The sequence below is a fragment of the Hyperolius riggenbachi genome, chromosome 6 (assembly GCF_040937935.1).
Source record: "Hyperolius riggenbachi isolate aHypRig1 chromosome 6, aHypRig1.pri, whole genome shotgun sequence".
Taxonomy (NCBI): Eukaryota; Metazoa; Chordata; class Amphibia; order Anura; family Hyperoliidae; genus Hyperolius; species Hyperolius riggenbachi.
The window spans coordinates 74,865,692-74,888,141 of record NC_090651.1 but is presented as its reverse complement, the minus strand read 5'-3'; the positions used below and the strand labels follow the sequence as shown (position 1 = coordinate 74,888,141).

Below are 22,450 nucleotides of genomic sequence, written 5' to 3'. Positions count from 1 at the left end.
AAAGATCTGTACCTAGTAGATGTTAGAAGGTGTATTTTACACTATATCAAGACTACTTCAGAATTTAGGAAGTCGGATTCCTTGTTTGTCCTATTTGGGGGTAAGAATAAAGGTTGCACTGCATCCAAATCTACTATATCTAGATGGATTAAGAAAGCTATTAATATGTCTTATTCTTTGTTGAACCTGTAACTCCCGTTGTCCTTCACGGCACATTCAACTAGAGCAGTAGCATCATCCTGGGCACATAATTCTGGTGCTACCCCGGAGCAGATTTGCAAAGCCGCTACGTGGTCAAGTTTTAACACTTTTGTGAAACATTATAAGTTGGATGTGTTATCAGAACAACAGCAAGCCTTTGGTCGTAAGGTCCTGAAGGCTGCTACCCACCCTGAGGTTTGATTCTTGCTTATCTCGGAGTCTTGTCCCAGAGGATCACTGGATAAAACAATAGTTACTCACCGGGTAACGTTCTTTCTAGTGATCCTCTGGGACAAGAGTCCCACCCGATTGGGGTATAATAGATTAATTCTGTACTTGGTATGGAGCGGTTCATAGTATAAATAAGTGAAAGGAAGAGTTCTAGACAGTTATTATTTAAGACTGAGGGGAGATTCTCATGGCCTTTCTTTTATAGGGGAGGGATTGAAATATTTCCTGGAAGGGGCGTGGATATCTCGGAGTCTTGTCCCAGAGGATCACTAGAAAGAACGTTACCCGGTGAGTAACTATTGTTTTCTTCTAGCCACTCTTCCATAAAGGCCAACTTTGTGCAGTGCACGACTAATAGTTGTCCTATGGACAGATTCCCCCACCTGAGCTGTAGATCTCTGCAGCTCTTCCAGAGTCACCATGGGCCTCTTGACTGCATTTCTGATCAGCGCTCTCCTTGTTCAGCCTGGGAGTTTAGGTGGACGGCCTTGTCTTGGTAGGTTTACAGTTGTGCCATACTCCTTCCATTTCTGAATGATCGTTTGAACTGTACTCCGTGGGATGTTCAAGGCTTTGGAAATCCTTTTGAAGCCTAAGCCTGCTTAAAATTTCTAAATAACTTTTCCCCACAATCCTTCAGGGCAAGGTGAGACGTCGCCCCTCCCAGACGCAGGAACAGACAGCACTTCCCCTATAAAAGAATCAAATGGTTAGTCCACCCTCAGTGCTGTTTGTTCCTGCGTCCAGGCAGGTCGGCATCTCCCCTTGGGATTAAGCCTGTGTGCTGGGCTGCAGGTGTTATTTCCTAGGGTGGCGGAGACGATGGTACTGAGGTCGTCTCGCCTTCACCTCACACTGGGCTGTGTCTGTGAGGTTGCCTACCTTTCTCAGCCGAATGTGGTGGAGCAAGAGTGGAAGGCACGGCTTTCCTTTCCGCCTATGGAGGAGTCGGAGCGGGAGAGGACCGGACGCTGGTGAGTCACGTGTGCTGGATGCGGAGGTAGATTTGCATGAGGCTGGTGGAGGCGTAGTTTCCGGCGGGTATGCCGGAGGCTGCCTCTTGAGCCTGTTGGTCCGGGTCTTCTGTCACTTCCGGTTCCGGCTCCAGTTCCGCCTTGCGTGACGTCCGTGGGCGGAAGTGTTTAAAGGAAAGAGCGCGTGCAGGCTGGTGGCGGCGTTTTTTTGTTACTCTGCAGTGGACAGACTGCAGTCTTTGGGCAGGATATCGTTGCATGATGTCTGCCGCTGATAAGACTGAGGGTAATCCAGCCGCCCAGAAGGTGAGGCAGAGGGTCTCTTTCTGGGGATTGCATGCATATTTATTGGGCTATCTGTATCTTATACTGCTTTGTATGTTATTGCAGGCCAAAACAACTGAAGCAGTGAGGCCTCCTCCTACTTATAAGAGATGCCCTGTATGTAATGTGAAATTGCCATTGCCCTATGCCAAAACTTTGTCAGCAATGCACTGATAAGATTTTGGGGGAACAAGGTGGGCCGTCGGTCCAAGAGACCTTGCAAGCTTTTAGAGAAGAGATAAATTCCTCATTAGCTTCATTTAAATCCTCTTTGTCTGTAGCTGCAGCTTCTACATCTCAGAGTACTGTATCTGTGACTCCAGCGATTGAGGGGGAAAGTCAGGAGCAGTTGGATGTGAATGAAAGTTCAGCTGATTCAGATTCAAAAGAGGTAGAAATTGATATGCCTTCCCGGTTCAGGTTTCGGGTTGAAGATACCGAAGCTCTGATCGCGGCGATTAATGAAACACTGGAATTAAACAATGAGGCAGCGGTTTCTTTATCCCTTCATGACCAATTATATAAAGGTATGGAGGAAAAGAAAGGTCTCACGTTTCCGGTGCATAATGCTATCAAACAGACAATTCTGAAAGAATGGAAGGATCCAGAAAAGAGGCTGTTTATTTCCAAAGCATTGAAACGCAGATTTCCTTTTACGAGTGAGGATTCGGCGTTATGGGACAAATGTCCAAAATTGGACTCTCCTTTTTCGCAGGTGTCGAAACAGGGCGATTTGGCATTTGAGGATCTAGGGGATCTTAAAGATCCTGCAGACAAAAAGATTGATGCCTACCTTAAAAGAACATGGGAAGCGAATGCGGCTACCTTTAGACCAGCTATAGCTTCAACATGTGTGGCTAGAACATTGGAGCTGTGGATTACCCAGCTCAAGGCAAATATTTTAGCAGGGGCTTCAGTAGAGCAGCTGATGGAATCAATTACGATTCTGAATAAGGCGGCAAATTATCTGGCGGATGCTTCCGCAGAGACTATTAGATTTACAGCCAGGTCTACTGCCCTGGTAAATGTTTCTCGGAGAGCCTTGTGGCTCAAGACTTGGGATGGTAATTTAGCATCCAAAAATAGATTATGTGGAGTCCCCTTTTCAGGAGATCTGTTATTTGGGCCAGATTTAGATCTAGCGTTGGAAAGAACTTCTAATAAGAAGAAGACATTTCCAAAGAAACAAAAAGTGTCTAATAAGAAATATTTTCGCAAGCCAGCGGCAAACCAAAAAGGGTCATACAAAGATCAAAAAGGGAATAAAAGGTGGTTTAGTGATAAATCCACAAGAGGAGGATTCAGATCGAAGCCATCAGAGGGGCAGTCAAAACCACAATGACTCGTATCAGGCGGTCGGGGGAAGACTAAAATATTTTTGCCACACTTGGTCAAAGTGGGTGAAAAGTCCATTTATTCGGCAAACAATCAGATTTGGTTACCAAATCGAGTTTGCCTCACCCCCTCCCTCAAGGTTTGTGATCTCAAGACCGCCAAAAGACTTAAGTTTAGTTCCAGAAATGTTGAACATTATAGAGAACATGTTAAAGCAGAATGTAATTGGCAGGGTTCCAAAGAAGGAACAAAGAGAGGGGTTTTATTCAACGATTTTTCTGGTGAAAAAGCAATCAGGGAAATTTCGTTTGATTCTAAATTTAAAGAAACTGAACCCGTTTATCAGGAAGAAGAAGTTCAGGATGGAATCAATATTCACCATAAGGGAATTATTATTTCCGGAGGCATTCATGGTCTCATTAGACCTCAGGGATGCTTATTGGCATGTGCCAATTCACAAACGATCCCAAAAATTCTTAAGGTTTGCCCTTCAGGTAAATGGAATACTGATGCAGTTTCAATTCCTATGCCTCCCGTTTGGGATCACTTCCGCACCAAGAATATTCACAAAAATTCTGGGGGAAGCTTTGATTCCTTTAAGAGAAAGGTCGATCATGGTAATTCCTTATCTAGACGACCTTTTGATAATGGGCAATTCAGTGGCAGAATTAAAGAATCACCTGCAGGCGGTTTCAGATCATCTGCAGTCATTAGGTTGGATAATAAATCAAGAAAAATCATGCCTACTACCAAACCAAAGAATGTTGTTCTTGGGCATTTCGATAGATGCGCTGGATCAAAAGTTCTATCTTCCAAAGGAAAAAGGGGAAAAATTAAAAAATGCAATTCTGACCCTTCAAAAAGAATGGCGACCTTCATTAAGAATGATTTCACAGGTGTTGGGAATAATGTCATCAACAATGGTGGCTGTACCGTGGGCATTGTCGCATCTCAGGAAGCTTCAAAATTTCCTGTTGGAAAATTGGGATGGACAACCTCGGAGTCTGGACTTCAGGGTGTCCATTCCAACACTAGTGAAGTCATCGCTGCAGTGGTGGTTGGAGGACTCCAATCTACTGAAAGGCAATCTGTGGAAATATCCAACAGAGAAGATTCTAACCACGGACGCAAGTTCGTGGGGATGGGGTGCTCATGTGGACCATGCAGCATTTCAGGGCAGATGGTCAAGACAGGAGTCCCAGAGCTCTTCGAATTTGAGAGAATTGAAAGCTGTGGGTTTGGCACTGACTCAGGCAAAAGAGATAATATTCAAGACACACGTATTAGTGCAGTCAGACAATGTTACGACAGTAGCATTCATAAACAAACAGGGAGGCACGAGGTCCCGGTTATTACAGGAAGCTGCGGCAGAGATTTTATTCTGGGCAGAAGAGAATGTGTTGTCCTTGAGAGCGGTTCATCTCAGGGGCACTTTGAATTTAGATGCGGACAAGTTGAGCAGAAACAAAATTCTAGCCTCAGAATGGTCACTGAACAAACAAGTCTTTCTGCTGATCACGGAAAGATGGGGTGTTCCGTCAGTAGACCTGCTAGCATCTCAAGAGAATGCGCAGATACAAAGTTATTTCTCGTTGAATCCAACAGACAATGCATTAGGGATAAATGCGTTCAATTACCAGTGGGACTTTCCGTTGATTTATGTTTTTCCTCCCCTGAACATGATCCCGGCAGTGCTGGAGAAATGGAGGAAGGACCGAAGGAAAATGATTCTGATAGCTCCTGTTTGGCCAAGAAGATCTTGGTTTGCGGTAATGAAAAGGTTCACGGTGGAACAACCGTGGTTACTGCCCCTCAGACCAGATTTGTTGGTCCAAGGAGATCTGTGGCATCCACATCCAGATCGACTGAATCTGGCGGTATGGATCCTGAACTGACTTTGTTAAAGGGCATGGGGGTGTCAGATAAAGCAGCCTCAACATTGATTGGAAGCCGCAAGGAGGTAACAAGGAAAATTTATTTAAAGTATTGGAAAGTTTTTCATGTCTGGCTGAAAAACTCTAAGTTTGATAGCATGTCTATCCCAGCAATTCTGGATTTTCTCCAGGAAGGTTGGGAAAAGAACGTGTCGGTCAGTACTCTGAGAGTACAAATGGCAGCGCTTACTGCGTTCTCTGGTGTGCCTATTTCTACCTCTCCTTTAATTGTAAGATTTATGAAAGCAGTTGCAAGAAAACTTCCCGTTTTCAAACCATACGTGTCTCCTTGGGATCTGTCTGTGGTTCTGCAGGGTCTAGTCAAGGCTCCTTTTGAACCACTAAGAGATTGTACGCTTAAAGTTCTTACTTATAAGGTAGTTTTCTTAATAGCAATTACTACGGCGAGGCGAGTTAGTGAGATTCAGTCCCTGTCAATTAAAAGTCCTTACTTTCAAGATTTTCAGGACAGGTTGGTACTTCAGACAGATCCAAAATTTTGTCCTAAGGTGATGTCAAAATTTCACAGGTCCCAGGATATTGTGTTACCAACCTTTTGTGTGAATCCGAGGAATGAGAAAGAACAGAGTTTCCATTACTTAGATGTTAGAAGATGTGTATTAGAATATCTGGCCAGAACGGCGGATATCAGAAAGTCAGATGCATTATTCATTTTACATACAGGTAAAAATTCAGGCCAGGCAGCTTCTAAATCGACTATAGCTAATTGGATTAAATTAGCAATTATTGAGGCTTATAAGGTTATGAATGTTGATCCGCCAGCTTCCTTTAAGGCACATTCGACTAGGGCCATGGCGGCTTCATGGGCAAATAGAGCAGGGGCATCTCCTGAACAAATTTGCAAGGCGGCGACATGGTCAACGTTTTCTACGTTCATTCGCCACTACCGGATTGACGCATTATCTGCTCATGACCAAGCGTTTGGGAGAAAAATTCTTCAAGCAGTGGTCCCACCCTAAGGTTATATTACTTGTTTATCGTCTCACCTTGCCCTGAAGGATTGTGGGGAAAAAGCAGAGTTAGTACCTGCTAACGATGTTTTCAACAATCCTTCAGGGCAACGATCCCACCCGGGTGTTGTTGTCTTGTCAGATAGTGGCACTGATTGTGGGTTAGTGGATTGTTCACCTGTCGGGTACTTGTCTAAACGCACTGAGGGTGGACTAACCATTTGATTCTTTTATAGGGGAAGTGCTGTCTGTTCCTGCGTCTGGGAGGGGCGACGTCTCACCTTGCCCTGAAGGATTGTTGAAAACATCGTTAGCAGGTACTAACTCTGCTTTTATCCCTGACCTGTCTGGTGTGTTCTTTGGACTTCATGGTGTTGTTGCTCCCAATATTCTTAGACAACCTCCTGAGGTCGTCACAGAGCAGCTGTATTTGTACTGACATTAGATTACACACAGGTGCACTCTATTTAGTCATTAGCACTCTTTAGGCAATGTCTATGGGCAACTGACTGCACTCAGACCAAAGGGGGCTGAATAATTACGCACACCCCACTTTCCAGTTATTGATTTGTAAAAAAAAAGTTTGGAATCATGTAGGATTTTTGTTCCACTTCTCACGTGTACACCACTTTGTATTGGTCTTTCATGTGGAATTCCAATAAAATTGATTCAGGTTTGTGGCTGTAATATGACAAAATGTTAAACTTCAAGGGGGCCGAATACTTTTGCAAGCCACTGTATGTACTGGTTTAAAGGACAACTGAGGTGACACGATAGACATGTGTATGTACAGTACACAAATAGGCTGTTTCCCCTTTTCTCCTTTTTTTTTTTTTTTTTTTTTTTTTTTTTTTTTAGGCCATTTGTAGTAGTGAAAGGTGTTTGAATGCTTTCTGTGAAGTGCTATCCCCATACTTTTCCAAACTGTGCATATTGGGCTGGTACACGCATCCATTTTTGATTGACCATTGCCTAGCCGATTTTTGCCGCCTGCAAAATCTGTTGGCCCTCATACTATATGAAGGTGGTAAAATTGGCCAATCAAAATTTAATGTGTACCAGGCTTAACCACATAACGACCGCCTAACACCGATGGGCGTAGTTTGTGGTTTTACATGGAAACAGCCGCTCGAAGTCAGTTCATGGAGGGTGTCTCCGTGAACAGCCTGCGAGCCTCCGATCGTGGCTCGCAGGCTAATTGTAAACGCGCAGGGAAGAAATCCCCGCTGCGTAGCAGCGCCGTAAATGAGATCGGCGATCCCTGGCTTCTGATTGGCCGGGGATCGCTGGCATCTGATAGGCTGAAGCCTATCGGAGGCGGCGCAGGACGGATCGCCGTCCTGTGCTGCCCATGGAGCGAAAGGGAGGGAGGAATAGCTCTGCGGAGGGGGGCTTTGAGGAGCACCCCCCTGCTCGGCCACATGGAGCGGTGGTGATCAGATCTAGTTGCTTGCTTTTCTTATTGGGGAATACTACGCAACTGATTTGTCTTTCTTATGGCAGTAGGTAGTGATTGTGGCTCTGCTGAAACAAAAAGGCTTGTTTAGTTGGAGTTCCACCTTAACATATAATTTTGTTCATGTCAACATGACTACAGGCAGTAGCTGTTGCTGCAGATGGAAGCATGTAATCTGCTGATTTATACGATGGGAGTGTCTAGTTGCCGGATCACATTACATGACATGAGATGTTGCTGCTTAATTGTGAATATTTCATGATGACATAGAGCCTAATCTGCCTTCACTCCTTTTTATCCCTGAAGTGACTGTACTGACCTCTGTTGTATCAGAGAGTGGAGCAGAGACAGGTAATGGGGTCCTTATGTGGTGGTGGGAGGGGATTGCTTCTCCACACACAGCCTGCACCAGAACTTATCCAGAACCCTTCCTCCCCATACAGCTGTCTTATTGTCTCATCTGTTGCCCATAGCTTAGCAGTAACTTTGCTAGTGGGCTGTTGTATGGAGATTAAGGCTATCATAGCAATGTATCATTTTGTTACACAGGTGGGCCTATTGGTGAACGCTTACAATGTTGGGCCATGTGTTCAGTTACCTCAGGGCTCTATTTGCATCATATAGATGTTCCCATATTTGTGGCTTTTATTGTGAATGACACTTTGGGCTTGATTCACAAATGTACTTCCGGCTGTGTGTACAGTGAGGTGCGACCCGTGGTTCTCAAGTAGTGTATGCAATGCTACGGTAATGTGTTACCATAGCAACACACTTCTCATGTACCACAGTTTGCACAATAATAGTGTGACTTGCAGTGCATGCTGCCGGTTATAAGGGTAATATTGACGTGCACTGTCTATGCACAGCAATATTACCTTTTTAATTTTTTTGCATAAAGCCCTTTAATACCATCCAAAATATTTGTAAAATGGCTTAAGGCCAGGGGCACACTAGAAGTTGTAAATAGCTAGTGCTTTGTGTAAGCGTGTCTCATCTTTAGTTAGTTTTTTTTTTAATGCGGTTTCTGGCAATTAAGGGAACTCCTACTTTATATTGGAGCCCAAATTCTCAAAAAAAGTGGCATGTCCTGTTGGCAATTTTCCAAGATCACAAGTGCTCTAGTGGGCTTAACACCACTGACTTACACTATAGTAAAGCGTTTTTTGAAAGCACCAGCGATTGTCAGCTTCAAAAAACGTACCCAGTATCGCTCTAGTGTGCCCCAGTTCTAATACAAAATAGTTTTCATATTTTGGTTTGAATTGTAGAGTGCAAGTTCCTCTTAGGCAGACACTATACATCTAGCATTAGGACAGATGTCATTGCATTCAGACTAACAGAAACTATTGTCTTCAGCGATAAGAATTGAGCAGTTGTACATTTAATTTGGGGCCATAGTGACTGTAAATTTACACAGGGCATTATAGTGTTACTTTAGGATGACACTAGTGTGAATGGTTTGGTTTTCTCTGTACAGACTTGCTGAATATACGGTTATGCCATTGTGTAAAAAAAAAAAAATGGGGGGGGGGGGGGGGGGGTCGGGGTCATAGGATGGAATTGCTATAGGTAGCTTCCCCACCACTCTGTTCCATAAATCGCACTATTGTGGATGAAGACAGATAAGATGGTGGTTTTATTGGTCTGACTGCATTCTATTCAGCGAGAGTAATAATGCTGGGCATACACTGTTCGATCCGGCGGCCGATTAGCTGCCGGATCGATTCTCGCTCGTCCCTTGGGATCGAGCGGGGAATGTATCCAGCAGGTCATCGGTCCTTTTGGATATTATCAATCGAGCCATCAGCAGCTCGATTGATAAGGGAGAATCTATCCATGTATGCCAGGCATTACACTGAGCTCTTAATTGGTATAGACGGGGGACTGGACATTGTTCTATATTTGCCATGTGACCAGCTTTAACTGTCTGTACGGAAAGTGAGGTTCTGGATAAACCGCTGGATTCTATAACTAGAATTCACTATTGATCACATCACAACTTTAACAGGCTTGATTTAATGAGGCTGTGCACAGGTTCACTCACCACCACTGCCAATCAGATTTCAGTTTGCTCAATGGGAGTTTAAAGTGGAATGCGATTGGGTAGTTAACTTACCCCCCCAGCCATTTACAAGAGGTGTGGTCATACAGGAACAAAGATGCCAGCACTTTCCTGTTCTGGTGTGGAAGAGATCAGTTACACCAAAAGTGGCATGTGCATTATTTTACCCCTATATTATGTGGACCACATGTTATACATGTAGGTATCCAGTATGATAGGCAATGCAGCCTTTTCATTCGAGCACAGAGCTGACTTCACTTCTTCCTGTATGCTACAGGAAGGTGCGGGGTGGGAAAGGCCAGACAGTGGCGTTTTGCTGGAAGCTGTATACACTTTTGTGCTTAGTGGAGTTCTTCTTTAGGTACACCTGTGACTATCTGTAATTCTCTAAGTTGCACTGCTGGCCTGATTTCATATCACTTACCTGATGCTTCTAACGTGATCACTGCTGTGCTGGGAGAGGGGGCTATTCACCTTCATTTCTGATCCTGTTGTGAATAATGGCTGATTCCTATAGTGCTAAACTCTATCTAAAGCTCATGGACATGGTTGCCTTTCTATGAAGCTTTAGTCTTAACCCTGTCCTCAAATACAAGACTACAGCTGTAAGATGGGGGTAAAAAGTGCTAAATTGTGTTTAATGGAGGAAATTGGTTAACAAGAACACACTGCTGTGTGCATGTGTTTTCAGTGCAAGAGATTAATACTGACATGGGCATGATTTGGCCACTCCTCCAGCACTCGTCCTGGTCTATCTGGGGTCTCTGTGGCACACCTTCTGTTTGGAGTTTTCTATGAAGGGTGTCCTGCAGCACAACTGTACTGCTTACGTGTCCATCTAAAATCTCAATCATTTGAGAGCCTCTGACTCGGTCTGCACTATGCCACTGTCAGGTCTGCTGCCACTCTGGAGTAGAGGTGTGTCATTCATGAATGCCAAAGCAATCTGATGTGCCTGCAGGTAAAGGGACTTTTTACCTAGCGGACTTTACAGAAATGGATCAATGTGAGCGGGCCAGTGGAAGGTCACTGCAGTCCCCAACCAGTCTGTTTTTGAGTTGTTTGTATGGTCTCTTAAATTGGCGGGTATAGTGTGAACCAAGGCCTAAACCACCTACTGAAGAGATGAGCATCTTCTTATCATTCCCTGACCTGATTTGGTGCGACAAGCTGCCATGTTAATTTTCTAAACCATGCCAGTTGCCTGACTTCTGTGCTGATATTCTGCCTCTTACTGTAATGCTGGGAATAGCGATGTGCTTCATGGTAGGAAGCCACTTGAATTTGTGATTAAAATGAGGCTTAATTGCCTCAGGTGTGCAGCTGGGAGAGGGGATTACTTACCCATAAGTCCGCAGTCTTCTATGCGTTCCAAACATCTGGCATGCGTCCTATTGGAAGCGTTGCAAGACTCACTACCGTGCACTTCCTCCAAGCCGGAAGGAGGAAGTGTGCGGTAGTGAGTCTTGCAAGATGTTTGGAACGCATAGACAACAGACTTGTGGGGTAAGTAACCCCTCTCTCCCAGCTGCACAACTGATGCAATTAAGCCTCATTTTAATTACAAATGTGAGTGGCTTCCTATGCATAAGCCCTTAGCTATCTGGGAACACTCAATGCAATTTGCAATTTCCCATCCAATCGTCGGGAAATGTCAATTATTTCTGACATGTCCACTCTGTTTCCAATCGAAAATCGATTACAAATGTTTGTGAAAGTTATTGGATAATTGATTCCTGTATAAATCGGGAGCGGTTTGGACATGTACACACAGTACAACTTCCCATCCTGTCGATCGGACAGGAAATTGCATAGTGTTCCTGGCATAAGTCACTGGCCCAGAATGAGCATTGCAGATCCGATGCTTTAGTCACACACCTGCAACCAGCATGGAGTCAGACCAAACTAAAGCCAAAAGCTCAGCATGACAGCCAGGCAACTGGAATAGTTTTATAAGAAAATGAAGTTAGCAGCCTCTGTATTCTTCTCGCTTGGTTCCCTTTTTAAAGATCAAAAATGGGTCTCCTGCCCCTCAGGGTAGTCCGTCAGTCAGAGCAGATGTGTTGTGTGGAGTGGAAGGTTCTCCATGTACATGAGGTTTTGGGTAAATTGGAACTATTGGGAGCTTTAGCACAAGTGCCTTGTTCATGACTACAGGGTCTCACTCTTCCTTGCTATGGTGAGCACTGCAGTTGCTAGCTGTGGGAGGAAGTTATCACAAGCATGGTGCCTTCTCTGGGGTATTAACAAAATTCTGCATGTGGTTAAGTCCTTGTCTATTTCCAGCTCTGCGAGGCCACTCTATTAGGATGTCTGCCATCCCAGAGATCCATCCAGTTGACCATGCTATGGAAGTGGAGCCTGTTCCAACACCCGTCGAACAGCCCAGTGCACAGAATAGTAGGTTTTATTGCTTTGGATGTATGTTTGACACACATTGCCTGGTTTAGTACAGTGTCACTCCTCATCCTCCTCCCTCCATAAAGAAAAAAGAAAGACAATGGAGAGCCCCCGATAGTGTATTACTGTTGTACAGTTGGCATAAAAGATGGGTTGGTTAAAATTATGCTCACAAGTCTGGGTTGCCGAGTCCAGGCAACCACTTAAATCGCAGACAAGATTAGACCTTTCCCCGCTCAGGTTAAAAAGTCGCTCTCCGTAGATAGAAAAAAAGGGTGTCAACACCCATCCACCAGGTGGATCAAATTGTAATGTAGTATACAGAGGCGCCAATAGGACAAATAGTACCAATTAAAATCAATAAAAGGTGTGGGTGGCAAGGGTGGACCTACCCACCCAACAACAAACACAAGCACTGCTTAGTGTATAATATAGAAAAATAAATCCAATAAGCAGTGCTTGTGTTTGTTTGTTGGGTGGGTAGGTCCACCCTTGCCACCCTCAACTTTTATTGATTTTAATTGGTACTATTTTTGTCCTATTGGCGCCTCTGTATACTACATTCCTCCCTCCATAAAACAGAACATGCCCTTAGGCTATAGCTGAGCAGCATGTCTATCTAGGTATTGCTTCTGTATCTGAAGTGCTCACTAGGTATGGTCCTCAATTACAAATGTTGCCAGTCGATGTGTAGATTTAAGCTTGGTACACACCTTCAATTTTGATCAACTTTTACTCAATGCAGAGTTTACCTGCACAATCTGCTTATAGCATTTAAGATCTGTTGACCCTGGGTGGTAAAATTGGCCAATCCAAAACTAAGGTGTGTACCAGGCTATAAGCTTTGTACACCTGCTACACTTTTTTTATTTTTTTAACAGTTGCTTGGCAGTCCTGCTGATCTCTTTGGTTACATTAGTGGCTGACACAAGCGTGCAGCTAATTCAGTCTTCAGTCTGAGCACCTGATCTATATGCTTGTTGAGGGGATGTGGCTAAAAGTATTAGGGCTCGTTTCAACTATTGCGGTGCGGAATCGCCTGGATTCCACCACTGATAAATTAGCATGCGGATGCGATTCCCCATGCGTTTTTGCCACAAATTTGCATAGGTGAGGGTATATGCGATTTTAACCATGTCGCTGCCTGTGTGAATTTACATCGGTACCTATGCGATTTCCCTATTAAATACATGGCATGCGATTCGCATGCATTCCACTCTCAGGCGAATTCATTGGCTCTTTTGTGCGTTTTTCACTGCTCAAAAAAACGCACATCACCAACGCAACAGTGGAAACAGGCCTATTCACCTGCATACCATGTGCGAATCCGCATGCGTTGGACGCATGCGGATTCGCGATAGTGGAAACGAGCCCTTAGACACAGGACTAGCAGGAGAGTCGGGCAACTGGTAGTATTTTTAAAAAAAGGAAAAATCTGTGTATGTACACTCTGGAAGAAAAAATCTCTGCAAAGAGCAGTACTGGCTGACTTGTCAGCAAATTACTGGTAAAATCTTTCTGCCTGTGTCTTCACTTTGCCCCCACTTTGTGGTTGCCAGGGCGATGTGTGTATTCAGCAGAGGGAGGGAGCAGAATCAAGACACAGGCAGAGAGTGTCTCCTGACCAGCAAGGATTATACAGTATGTGCTATTTAGCCAGAAATAAGTAAGCCTGTACTGCTCTCTGCAGTTAACATTCCCTGTGTGTAGAAATGTTTACTTTAAAGGGAAAATGAGTTGAAGTTACCCGGGGTTTTTAACCACTTAACGACCACGGTCAGCCGATCGGCACACCTAGGCGTTATGTGGTTTTACATGGAAACGGCCGCTCCATGTCAGTTCACGGAGGGTGTCTCCGTGAACTGCCTCTGAGCCTCCGATTGCGGCTCACAAGCGAAATGTAAACACGCGGGGAAGAAATCCCCGCTGTTTATACCAATGCAGTGCTGTAAAGGAGATCAGCGATCCCCAGCCATCTGATAGGCTAAAGCCTATTAGAGGCAGGGCAGGGCGGATCGCCGTCCTGTGCCGCCCATAGCCTGGGAGGGAGGAAAATCGCTGCGGAGGGGGGCTTTGAGACGACCCCGCCCCCGCTCGGCCACACCGAGCGGCGGCGAGCAGACTCCTTATTTCTTCTGCGCTTGTGTTGCCGTTTCCTCGCTTCCCCTGATGTCACCGGGAGTGCAAGTACAGACCATACTGGGCCTGCGCAGTACGCTCCTGGTGCCATCAGCAGGCGTGAGGACACGGCAACGCAGGCACAGTGGTTTTCAGACTTTAAAGTCTGAAATTCCAGAAGTGAACCGGAAGCGGGGCCAGAGCATTGGGGAGTGGCTGCATGGGCACAGGATGTCTGTGGGGGACAATTCGAAGCCCCTGGTAACTTCAACTAATTTCCCCTGACCCCCTACAGTGTCCATTTAACGACCGCCTAACACTGATAGGCGTCGGCAATCCCTATCAGTCTATCAGAAGCGGTGCAGATCGCAGCGTGGGGGGAGGCCATGAGGAGCGCCCCCCCTACGCAGAAATAGCCGGCGATTAGACCCCCCCCCCCCAGCAGGACATCCCTCTAGTGGGGGGGAAAAGGGGGGGGGGGGGGGGGGAGTCTGGTTGCCCTGGCTCAATTCTGATCTGTGCTGCGGGCTGGAGAGCCCACGCAGCACAGATCCTTAGAAGATCCCCTGGTCCTTAAGTGGTTAAGTGTCTCATGTACCCCAGAGTATTGAAAGTATAATTTCTCTAAGTATTTAACTCCTTTTTGAAGTTAAAAAAAATTCTTCAAACCAAACAAGATAGAACAAATGTGTTGGCGTTACTCTTCCAAAACTTTTTTTTTTTTTTTTTTTTTTTTTTTTATTATAAACAGGAGTGTGGCTCATGCAAGTGGATAGGAGACTTTTGCAGAAATTATACACCTCAAAACTATATTTTATTTTTTTTGTATACTTCAGACAGAAAGACAAGAGGCTCCAAAACAAGCTTCGTTTGTGAGAACCGCACAATTTCAAGAATGAATGAACAAGTGGAGGATCTAACACCAGCCACTGCCAGGACCAGCCAGGGTGAGTTCTCATTGGTCTCTAACTATTTTTTTTTTTTTTTTTTTTTTTTTTTTTAGTTTTTACGTTTGGGCAAGTTGGCACGAATTGTTACTTATAGTAGCAGAGCATCCCAGCCTTAAAGTAAACCCGAGCCTGTCTGCAAAAAAACCAAAAAACAGGGTGCGTTTCCACTTGAGCAGGCAAATAGCGCGGGGAAGCTCTGCCATAGGCTGCAATGGTAACGGCAGCCAAATCGCTAGCGTTTCGGCCGGCTTTTCCCTCCGAATCAGTGCAGGAGGCTGCGGATCCCATTTTCGTGCATGGCACGGCTGAGATTTGTCTGCTTTCCCTGCAGACCTGGAAGAGCCGGCGCGCGTCAAGTGAAATCGCGCCCTTAATGTGCAGGGTGGGGAGGCAATCAGTCTTGAACACCCCCCCATTTCTACTTCAACTTTACTTTTACATAGTTATTTGTGTGCTAGGCACTGTACATACACATGTCTATCATTATGTCACATTTCAGTTCGGGTATCCTTTTAATTATGTAGGTGTAACAGTTTATGCCTCCTCCAATCTGAGTGGAGTGAGTGGTATGAATGCCATATTCCCTCCAGAAGTAATCACAAGAAACCAGGCCACTGCAATGCAGCTGGTACCCACTGCGCCAACAAGTCTCTTGGGTGTTGCAGCAGTTACTTACAGTAACTTGCACTATTTTTAAACAGAAGCATGTGGTGTATGTCCTGGAAGGCCTGGAACCCACTACAAATTGCTAGTACAATCGCTAGCGTTTTTAATAAGTGATTTGTAAGCAATTTCATGAGCGTTTTCCGGCGCTTTTGGGATCGGGTGTTTTTTTTTTTTTTGTTTTTTTTTTTTTTAAAGGGTTACTTAAGTAAGGCAGAAAAAATGAGGTTAACTCACCTGGGGCTTCCTTCAGCCCCCTCCAGCTGATCGGTGCCCTCGCAGCCCCGCTCCGATGCTCCTGGACCCATCCACCGGCCGACAGGCATGGGAACGTGAGTGATTCTTCGCGTTCCCAGCCACAATAGCACCCCCTATACTGTTATTGTGGCCTTCTTGCCGCAATAGCCGGTGTCGGCGAAACCAAAAGTAGTCTCCGGCGGGTCCAGGAGCATCGGAGCGGGGCTGCGAGGGCACCGATCAGCTGCAGGGGGCTGAGGGAAGCCACAGGTGAGTTGACCACTTTTTTTTTTTTTTTTTTTTTTTTTTTTTCTGCCTGACCTTAAGTATCCCTTGAAGCTTTTTGCCAGCGATTGTGTAGCATTTTGCGATAAGTTATTTTAATTCTGATTGGGCCTTTCAATGTATCATTTTATTTAGTTTGCAGTCGCACTCAAATCGCTATGTGTAGCGATCCATGAGTGATTTGCCAGTGCTTCAGTATATTACAGTGAAGCACAAACTCTTTCAAAATGCTGCATGTCCTGTGATTGCGATTTTGCTAATCGCAATCGCTACTGTGGAATTTGTTACATTTATTTACATTGGCAGAGAGTTTAGGGAAAGCGCTAGCGATTCAAAGCGCTCCCCAAACGCTCAAAAAATCTCTCTAGTGGGTCCCAGCCATAACACTGTCTTTGTCTCCCCAGCCAGAAAAAAATCAACTCTAGTAAAGGAGATGGAAAAAATGAAGAGTAAAAGGGAAGAGAAGAGAGCTCAGAACTCTGAAATGAGGACCAAGCGAGTGCAGGTGAGTACTGGGTGGAGAGCAGTGGTTGGGTTGTTCCACCCTAATCTGACATTCGGTTGTAAGATGATACTAGCACAATCTTGTTTAAATATTTTTTTTTTTTTTTTTTATTTTTTTTTTTATCTGGAGTCACGAAGAGCGAGATCTTAAAGCAAACCTGAACTGAAAATGTAAAAGTCAAAATAAACATACACAGATCATACTTGCCTCCCGCGTAGTCTATTCCTCACTTTCTCCCCTACTGTGTCCTGTTTGTCCACTGTGATTAATGGAATTCTCAATTTTCCATTTTAAAAATGGCAATGACTTTGTAACCGCTTCTGGGTCAGCACAACTTTTAATATTGCCAACTTGAGCCATAGGGAAACATAGAAATTACCTTGCTCAACAGTTGTCCTTTCAGTTATAACTGACAGCAACTGATATATTTCAGTTCTGAAAAAATCTAGTCCGAACTGGAAGGCATCATTAAAGTGAACCTTAAGCCTAAAAAAAAAAAAAAAAAAAAAAAAAAAAATTTACTCACCCGGGGCTTCACTCAGCCCCCTGCAACTTATCGGTGCCCACGTAGAGTCGCTCTGATCCTCCTGGACCCGCCGGCAGCTACTTCCGGTTTCGCTGTCAGGAGCCGACAGGCTGGGAACGCGAGTGATTCTTCGCGTTCCCTGCCACAATATCGCCCCCTATACAGCTATTGCGGCAAGGAAGGCCGCAATAGCAGCATAGGGGGAGATATTGTGTTTGTGTACTTGAAACTGAAACACAGCTTGTTTCCTGTCCCGATTTGGCTTTAGCGGTTTGGGTCAATGGGTGTGTAACAATATTTACTCAAATGTTTTTAAAAGAAAATGATGGCCAACATTAGAGCACTTATTGTGGAGGCAAAAAGCTGTGACAAGGGCATGCCCCCCCCCCCCCCAAACTTTTCTTTCACTCGTGGTTGAGCCATTTGTCTAACTACTGTTTACTCTTGTTAAATCCTAATCCCTACACACTACCAAAATGACCCTGATCAATAGTTTACTTACCCCAGTTCTTAAAACAGTGTATTGCCCCCTTTACCATCAATGACTACAAGTCTTTTATGGTAGTTGTGGATGAGGCTCTTTATCTTCTTGGTTGATAAAGCTGCCCATTATTCTTCCTGGTAAAAAAACCATCCAGTTCCCATAAACTCTTGGACTTTCTTGCATAAACTGCATGTTTGAGGTCTCCCCAGAGTGGCTCAATAATATTGAGGTCTGGAGGCTGAGATGGCCAATCTAGAACCTTCACTTTATTTTGCTGTAGCCAATGACAGATCGAATTGGACTTGTGTTCTGGATCATTGTCCAGTTGGAATATCCAAAAGTGTCCCATGCTTGGCTTCCTGGCTGATGAAAGGAAATTTTCCTTTTTTTTTTTTTTTTTTTTTTTTTTACCTGCATTCATAATATTAATTCTTACAATTTCATGTTCCTCTGTAGCTCATGTACCCAAAAGATCAGTGATCCACCACGGTTTCTTGTACTGTGTATCAACCAGCTGATGATATTCAGCTGGCCCGATCAAGCCGCCCGCTCGATCCCCGCTGGTGGACATTGGCAGGGAATCGAGTGCTGATTAGGAAGCTCTGGCGGGGACGCGGCTGGGGTCGATCGGCGGCTAATCGGCCGCTGGATCGACCCGTGTATTCCCGCCATTAGTTTACCTTTTCCCACATATCAATTGACATTTCTTCTGCTTTCCCCATTACAGAGACTGACAGGAGTCCAGAAACTCCATTGACCTTTTATACACACCCACTAATTAAAAGAAAACAGATCACATCTGAAGATGGGTTACCCTTAATAGCATTAAAACCTGTTTGTGTCGAGCTGTGTACATGCTATCAGGTCAAATCACCAGGATATGTAAACTTGATCAGGGTCATGATGATTTCTTAACCATTTTTTCAGGGTATGTAAACTTATGAGCACAACTGTACATTTGTCTCCTTAACTGCAGTTTACCATCCACCTCACTGATATTATTTTATGGATAAGAGCTTATTAGTCACTAGGCTGGTGCAGCCTGCTGTGAGCTTATAGTTCACAGAAAGTGGATTTTCAATAACACGCTTCCTGGAGGGATATCTAGAGGGGTAGGATTGTGTACCTGAAATGCAATACCAAGAGAGATGCATATACAGTAATTTTTAATTACTCCTACCAATGTGCTTTCAAAGTATAACCACTTTTTTTTTTTTTCTGTTGGGCTTAAAGGGAAGGTTCAGGGACACTAAAAAAAAAAAAAAAAAAAAAAAAAAAATTGAAATCCACTTACCTGGGGCTTCCTCCAGCCCGTGGCAGGCAGGAAGTGCCCTCGGCACCGCTCCGCAGGCTCCCGGAGGCCGACCCGGCCAGGTCGGGCTTCTTCTGCGCTCCATTATGCATGTCACGCCGGTGAGCTGACGTCATCGGACGTCTTCAGGGCTGTACTGCGTAGGCTCAGAACTACTGAGCCTGCGCAGTACAGCCCGGAGGACGTCCGATGACAGCGCGCCGGCATGACACGCATAATGGAGCACAGAAGAAGCCCGACCTGGCGCGCCGGCCAAGTCTAGTCGGCCACCGGGAGCCTGCGGAGCGGCGCCGAGGGCACTTCATGCCTGCCACGGGCTGGAGGAAGCCCCAGGTAAGTGGATTTCAATTTTTTTTTTTTTTTTTTTTTTTTTTTTTTTTTTGTGTGTGTACCTGAACCTTCCCTTAATTGATTTTCTGTTTTTTAACAGGACTATGACACTAGTGTACCCAACTGGGAGTATGGAAAAATGATTAAAGAATACAGAGCTACACTGGACTGCCAACGGATCAGCATGACTGATCTGGTAAGACTACAGTTTTCAGGAATCTACTCCAAATACCTCACCTGCATGTTGGGTGATGCTGTATATGGGCCTTGCTACACAACCGGAAATATTAATACTACATATTGTCATGATTAAAATGAGTATTTAGCAGGTGGAGGTCTCCTTTAACCTGCTGAGCGGTCTGGACGAGCTCAGCTCGTCCAACACCGCCAGAGGCTGCCGCTCAGGCCCTGCTGGGCCGATTTTTGTCAAATAAAAAGCAGCACACGCAGCCGGCACTTTGCCAGCCGCGTGTGCTGCCTGATCGCCGCCGCTATGCGGCGATCCGCCGCGAGCAGCGGCGAAAGAGGGTCCCCCCAGCCGCCTGAGCCCAGCGTAGCCGGAACAAAAAGTTCCGGCCAGCGCTAAGGGCTGGATCGGAGGCGGCTGACGTCAGGACGTCGGCTGACGTCGATGACGTCACTCCGCTCGTCGCTATGGCGACGATATAAGCAAAACAAGGAAGGCCGCTCATTGCGGCCTTCCTTGTTTATTCTGGGCGCCGGAGGCAATCGGAAGATCGCCTCCGGAGCACCCTCTAGTGGGCTTTCATGCAGCCAACTTTCAGTTGGCTGCATGAAATAGTTTTTTTTTTTTATTTAAAAAAAACCCTCCCGCAGCCACCCTGGCGATTTTAATCAGAACGCCAGGGTGGTTAAACCAAGGTAGACACCTTCAGAGTGTGTACACTCATAAACCTGGGAAGGAAGGACAGTGTGTACAGGAGGTTAGATAAACCATATGGGCCTTGTAAACACAGCTGAGGGGGGGAAAGCTACTGAGGACTTCTCCTCCAGACTTCCTGACACATGGTTTAATTCTGGCAATATGGAAAACTAGTTTTTATTTCTCTGGAAAAGACTGATGTTTTACTACTCGTTTATCTCAATATACTCATTGTCCAGTCTTATTTTCACACATGTAGATGTGATATCTACATGTGTGAAAATAAGACTGGACAATGAGTATATTGAGAGAAATCTAGTAAATCCAAATCCAGGGAAAGCACACACATTGAGCATGGAAGGAAAGACCTTTGCATTGCAATATATTACAAAGGGCTATCTCAAAAGTGTACATGCTAGAAAATTGCTTTCTAATTTTTCCATCTTAATGGAGTTGATCTGCCGGGTCAGAGGAACAGTTTACAACCGGACTTTAATTTCTACCTAGACTACTACTGTGCATTCTTGGCCACACACAATTACTGGGGAGGGAAATTTACAAGAGAATGGAGTGGATTGGAGGGACCCCATGCACCTCATGGGGCTGGAGGCAAGCCCCTGGTAATTATAAATAGTTACACTTTAAAGTCTTGAGGAGTAAGAGGATAGATGCCATTGGTTTTTCCTCATTAGTTTATTATCCTCTCCTTTTTAAGGTGTGTGTTTTTTTTTTTTTTTTTTTTTTTTTTTTTTTTTCATTGAAATCCAGAGTTACTGTGCTCCTTTAGGACTTTCATACATGAGAAAATGTTGTTGTATTTTTATTTCTTTTTTTTAAGGCCGAGGAGCACCGCATCTGTGTGTGTGTCAGGAAAAGGCCGCTAAACAAACAAGGTAAGCAAGATCCTCTACATAGCTTTTGCCAACAATTCAGTGTTAAAATGCAATAGATTTGAAAAAAAAAAAATCTCAGACTAGCTTTCATGATTGAGTAGATGCCAGATTTAGCCAAGTCTAAATGCAGACTGATCTGCATCCCATTGACCATCCCTACTGATCAGCATGGTGGCAAGCAGGGCTTGTCCATGTGTCTCTTCTTAGTAGCCAGCAAGAAAAAGCCATTCTTGGAAAGCAGAAGACAGAAGGGGTGTTTTTTGTACAAAAAAATATAAAAATACAGCTGACCTAAGACAGGCAGCAAGCAATAAGGCCAGGTATTTTTGGCCCAGCTGCTGTACTCCTGGGTCCCTTGGTGCCGCTCCTCCACTATCCTTTCCATTAGGGATGGTCAATGAGCTGCAAATTTTGAGTTCATGCGACTTTGGAACATTTTCAAGCTGCATAATGTTGCATATACTCAAAATTATTTGCATCAAATTGACCATCCCTACTTGCCATAGGACGATACATGCACTCTATTGGACTGAAAGTGTGCTAAACTGCCTCTGCCCAGCCATACGTTGTTGCTTGAGACCCTGGAAAACTTAGTTTGTCTGTACAGGGCTTTGCAGTAGACCCATGTGACTGTCATGGGAACACAAACAATTTCTGGAAACTCTCGGCAACTATTTTGAAGAAAATCCAGGCCATGTTTGTTAGATAATAATATTATCTTGTTCAGGAGACACTTAATGCTGCATACACACTTGAGATAAAAGTCTCTGGAAAATGCAAGATCACAGACCAATTTTACCCCCTTCCATGTAGTATGAGAGCCATACTCTGCACAGTCTATTCTATGGAGCTGCACTCCCCATCAGATAAAATCTTTGCAAGATGCTGCACACAAAGATGCCCTTACACATTCAAAAGATCATTATCTGCAAAAGATCTCTTCCTGCAATAGATCCATTCTTGCAAAATACATTCATAGTCTATGAGATCTGCAGATCCTCATACACACCTTGTTTAACAGACTTCATCTGCATATCTGGCAATCATCTGCAGATCTGAAAATCCATCCTGGTGGATATGATCTGCAGATGATTGCCTGCTAAACAAGGTGTGTATGATGATCTGCAGATCTCATAGACTATGAATGCATTTTGAAGGAATGGATCTATTGCAGGAAGAGATCTTTTGCAGATAATGATCTTTTGAATATGTACGGGCAACTTTGTGTGCAGCATCTTGCAAAGATTTTATCTGATGGGGAGTGCAGCTCCATAGAATAGACTGTGTAGAGTATGGCTCTCATACTACATGGAATGGGGTATAATTGGTCTGTGATCTTGCCTTTTCCAGAGACTTTTATCTCAAGTGTGTATGCA

At 44.7% G+C, this 22,450-nt stretch overlaps 1 protein-coding gene across 3 annotated transcripts in view; it reads left to right on the top strand.

Annotated features, from left to right (window-relative positions):
- KIF2C (kinesin family member 2C) overlaps nt 1-22,450 on the top strand; it is a 71,184-nt gene that overhangs the window by 20,098 nt on the left and 28,636 nt on the right. For 2 of the 3 annotated variants that reach the window (XM_068239528.1, XM_068239530.1), the window contains 5 exons: nt 11,775-11,888; nt 14,843-14,953; nt 16,546-16,646; nt 19,399-19,494; nt 21,020-21,074. In XM_068239528.1, the coding sequence (XP_068095629.1) occupies nt 11,775-11,888; nt 14,843-14,953; nt 16,546-16,646; nt 19,399-19,494; nt 21,020-21,074 (477 nt within the window). The remainder of the gene's footprint in view (nt 1-11,774; nt 11,889-14,842; nt 14,954-16,545; nt 16,647-19,398; nt 19,495-21,019; nt 21,075-22,450) is intronic. The other variant, XM_068239529.1, reaches the window with a different exon arrangement.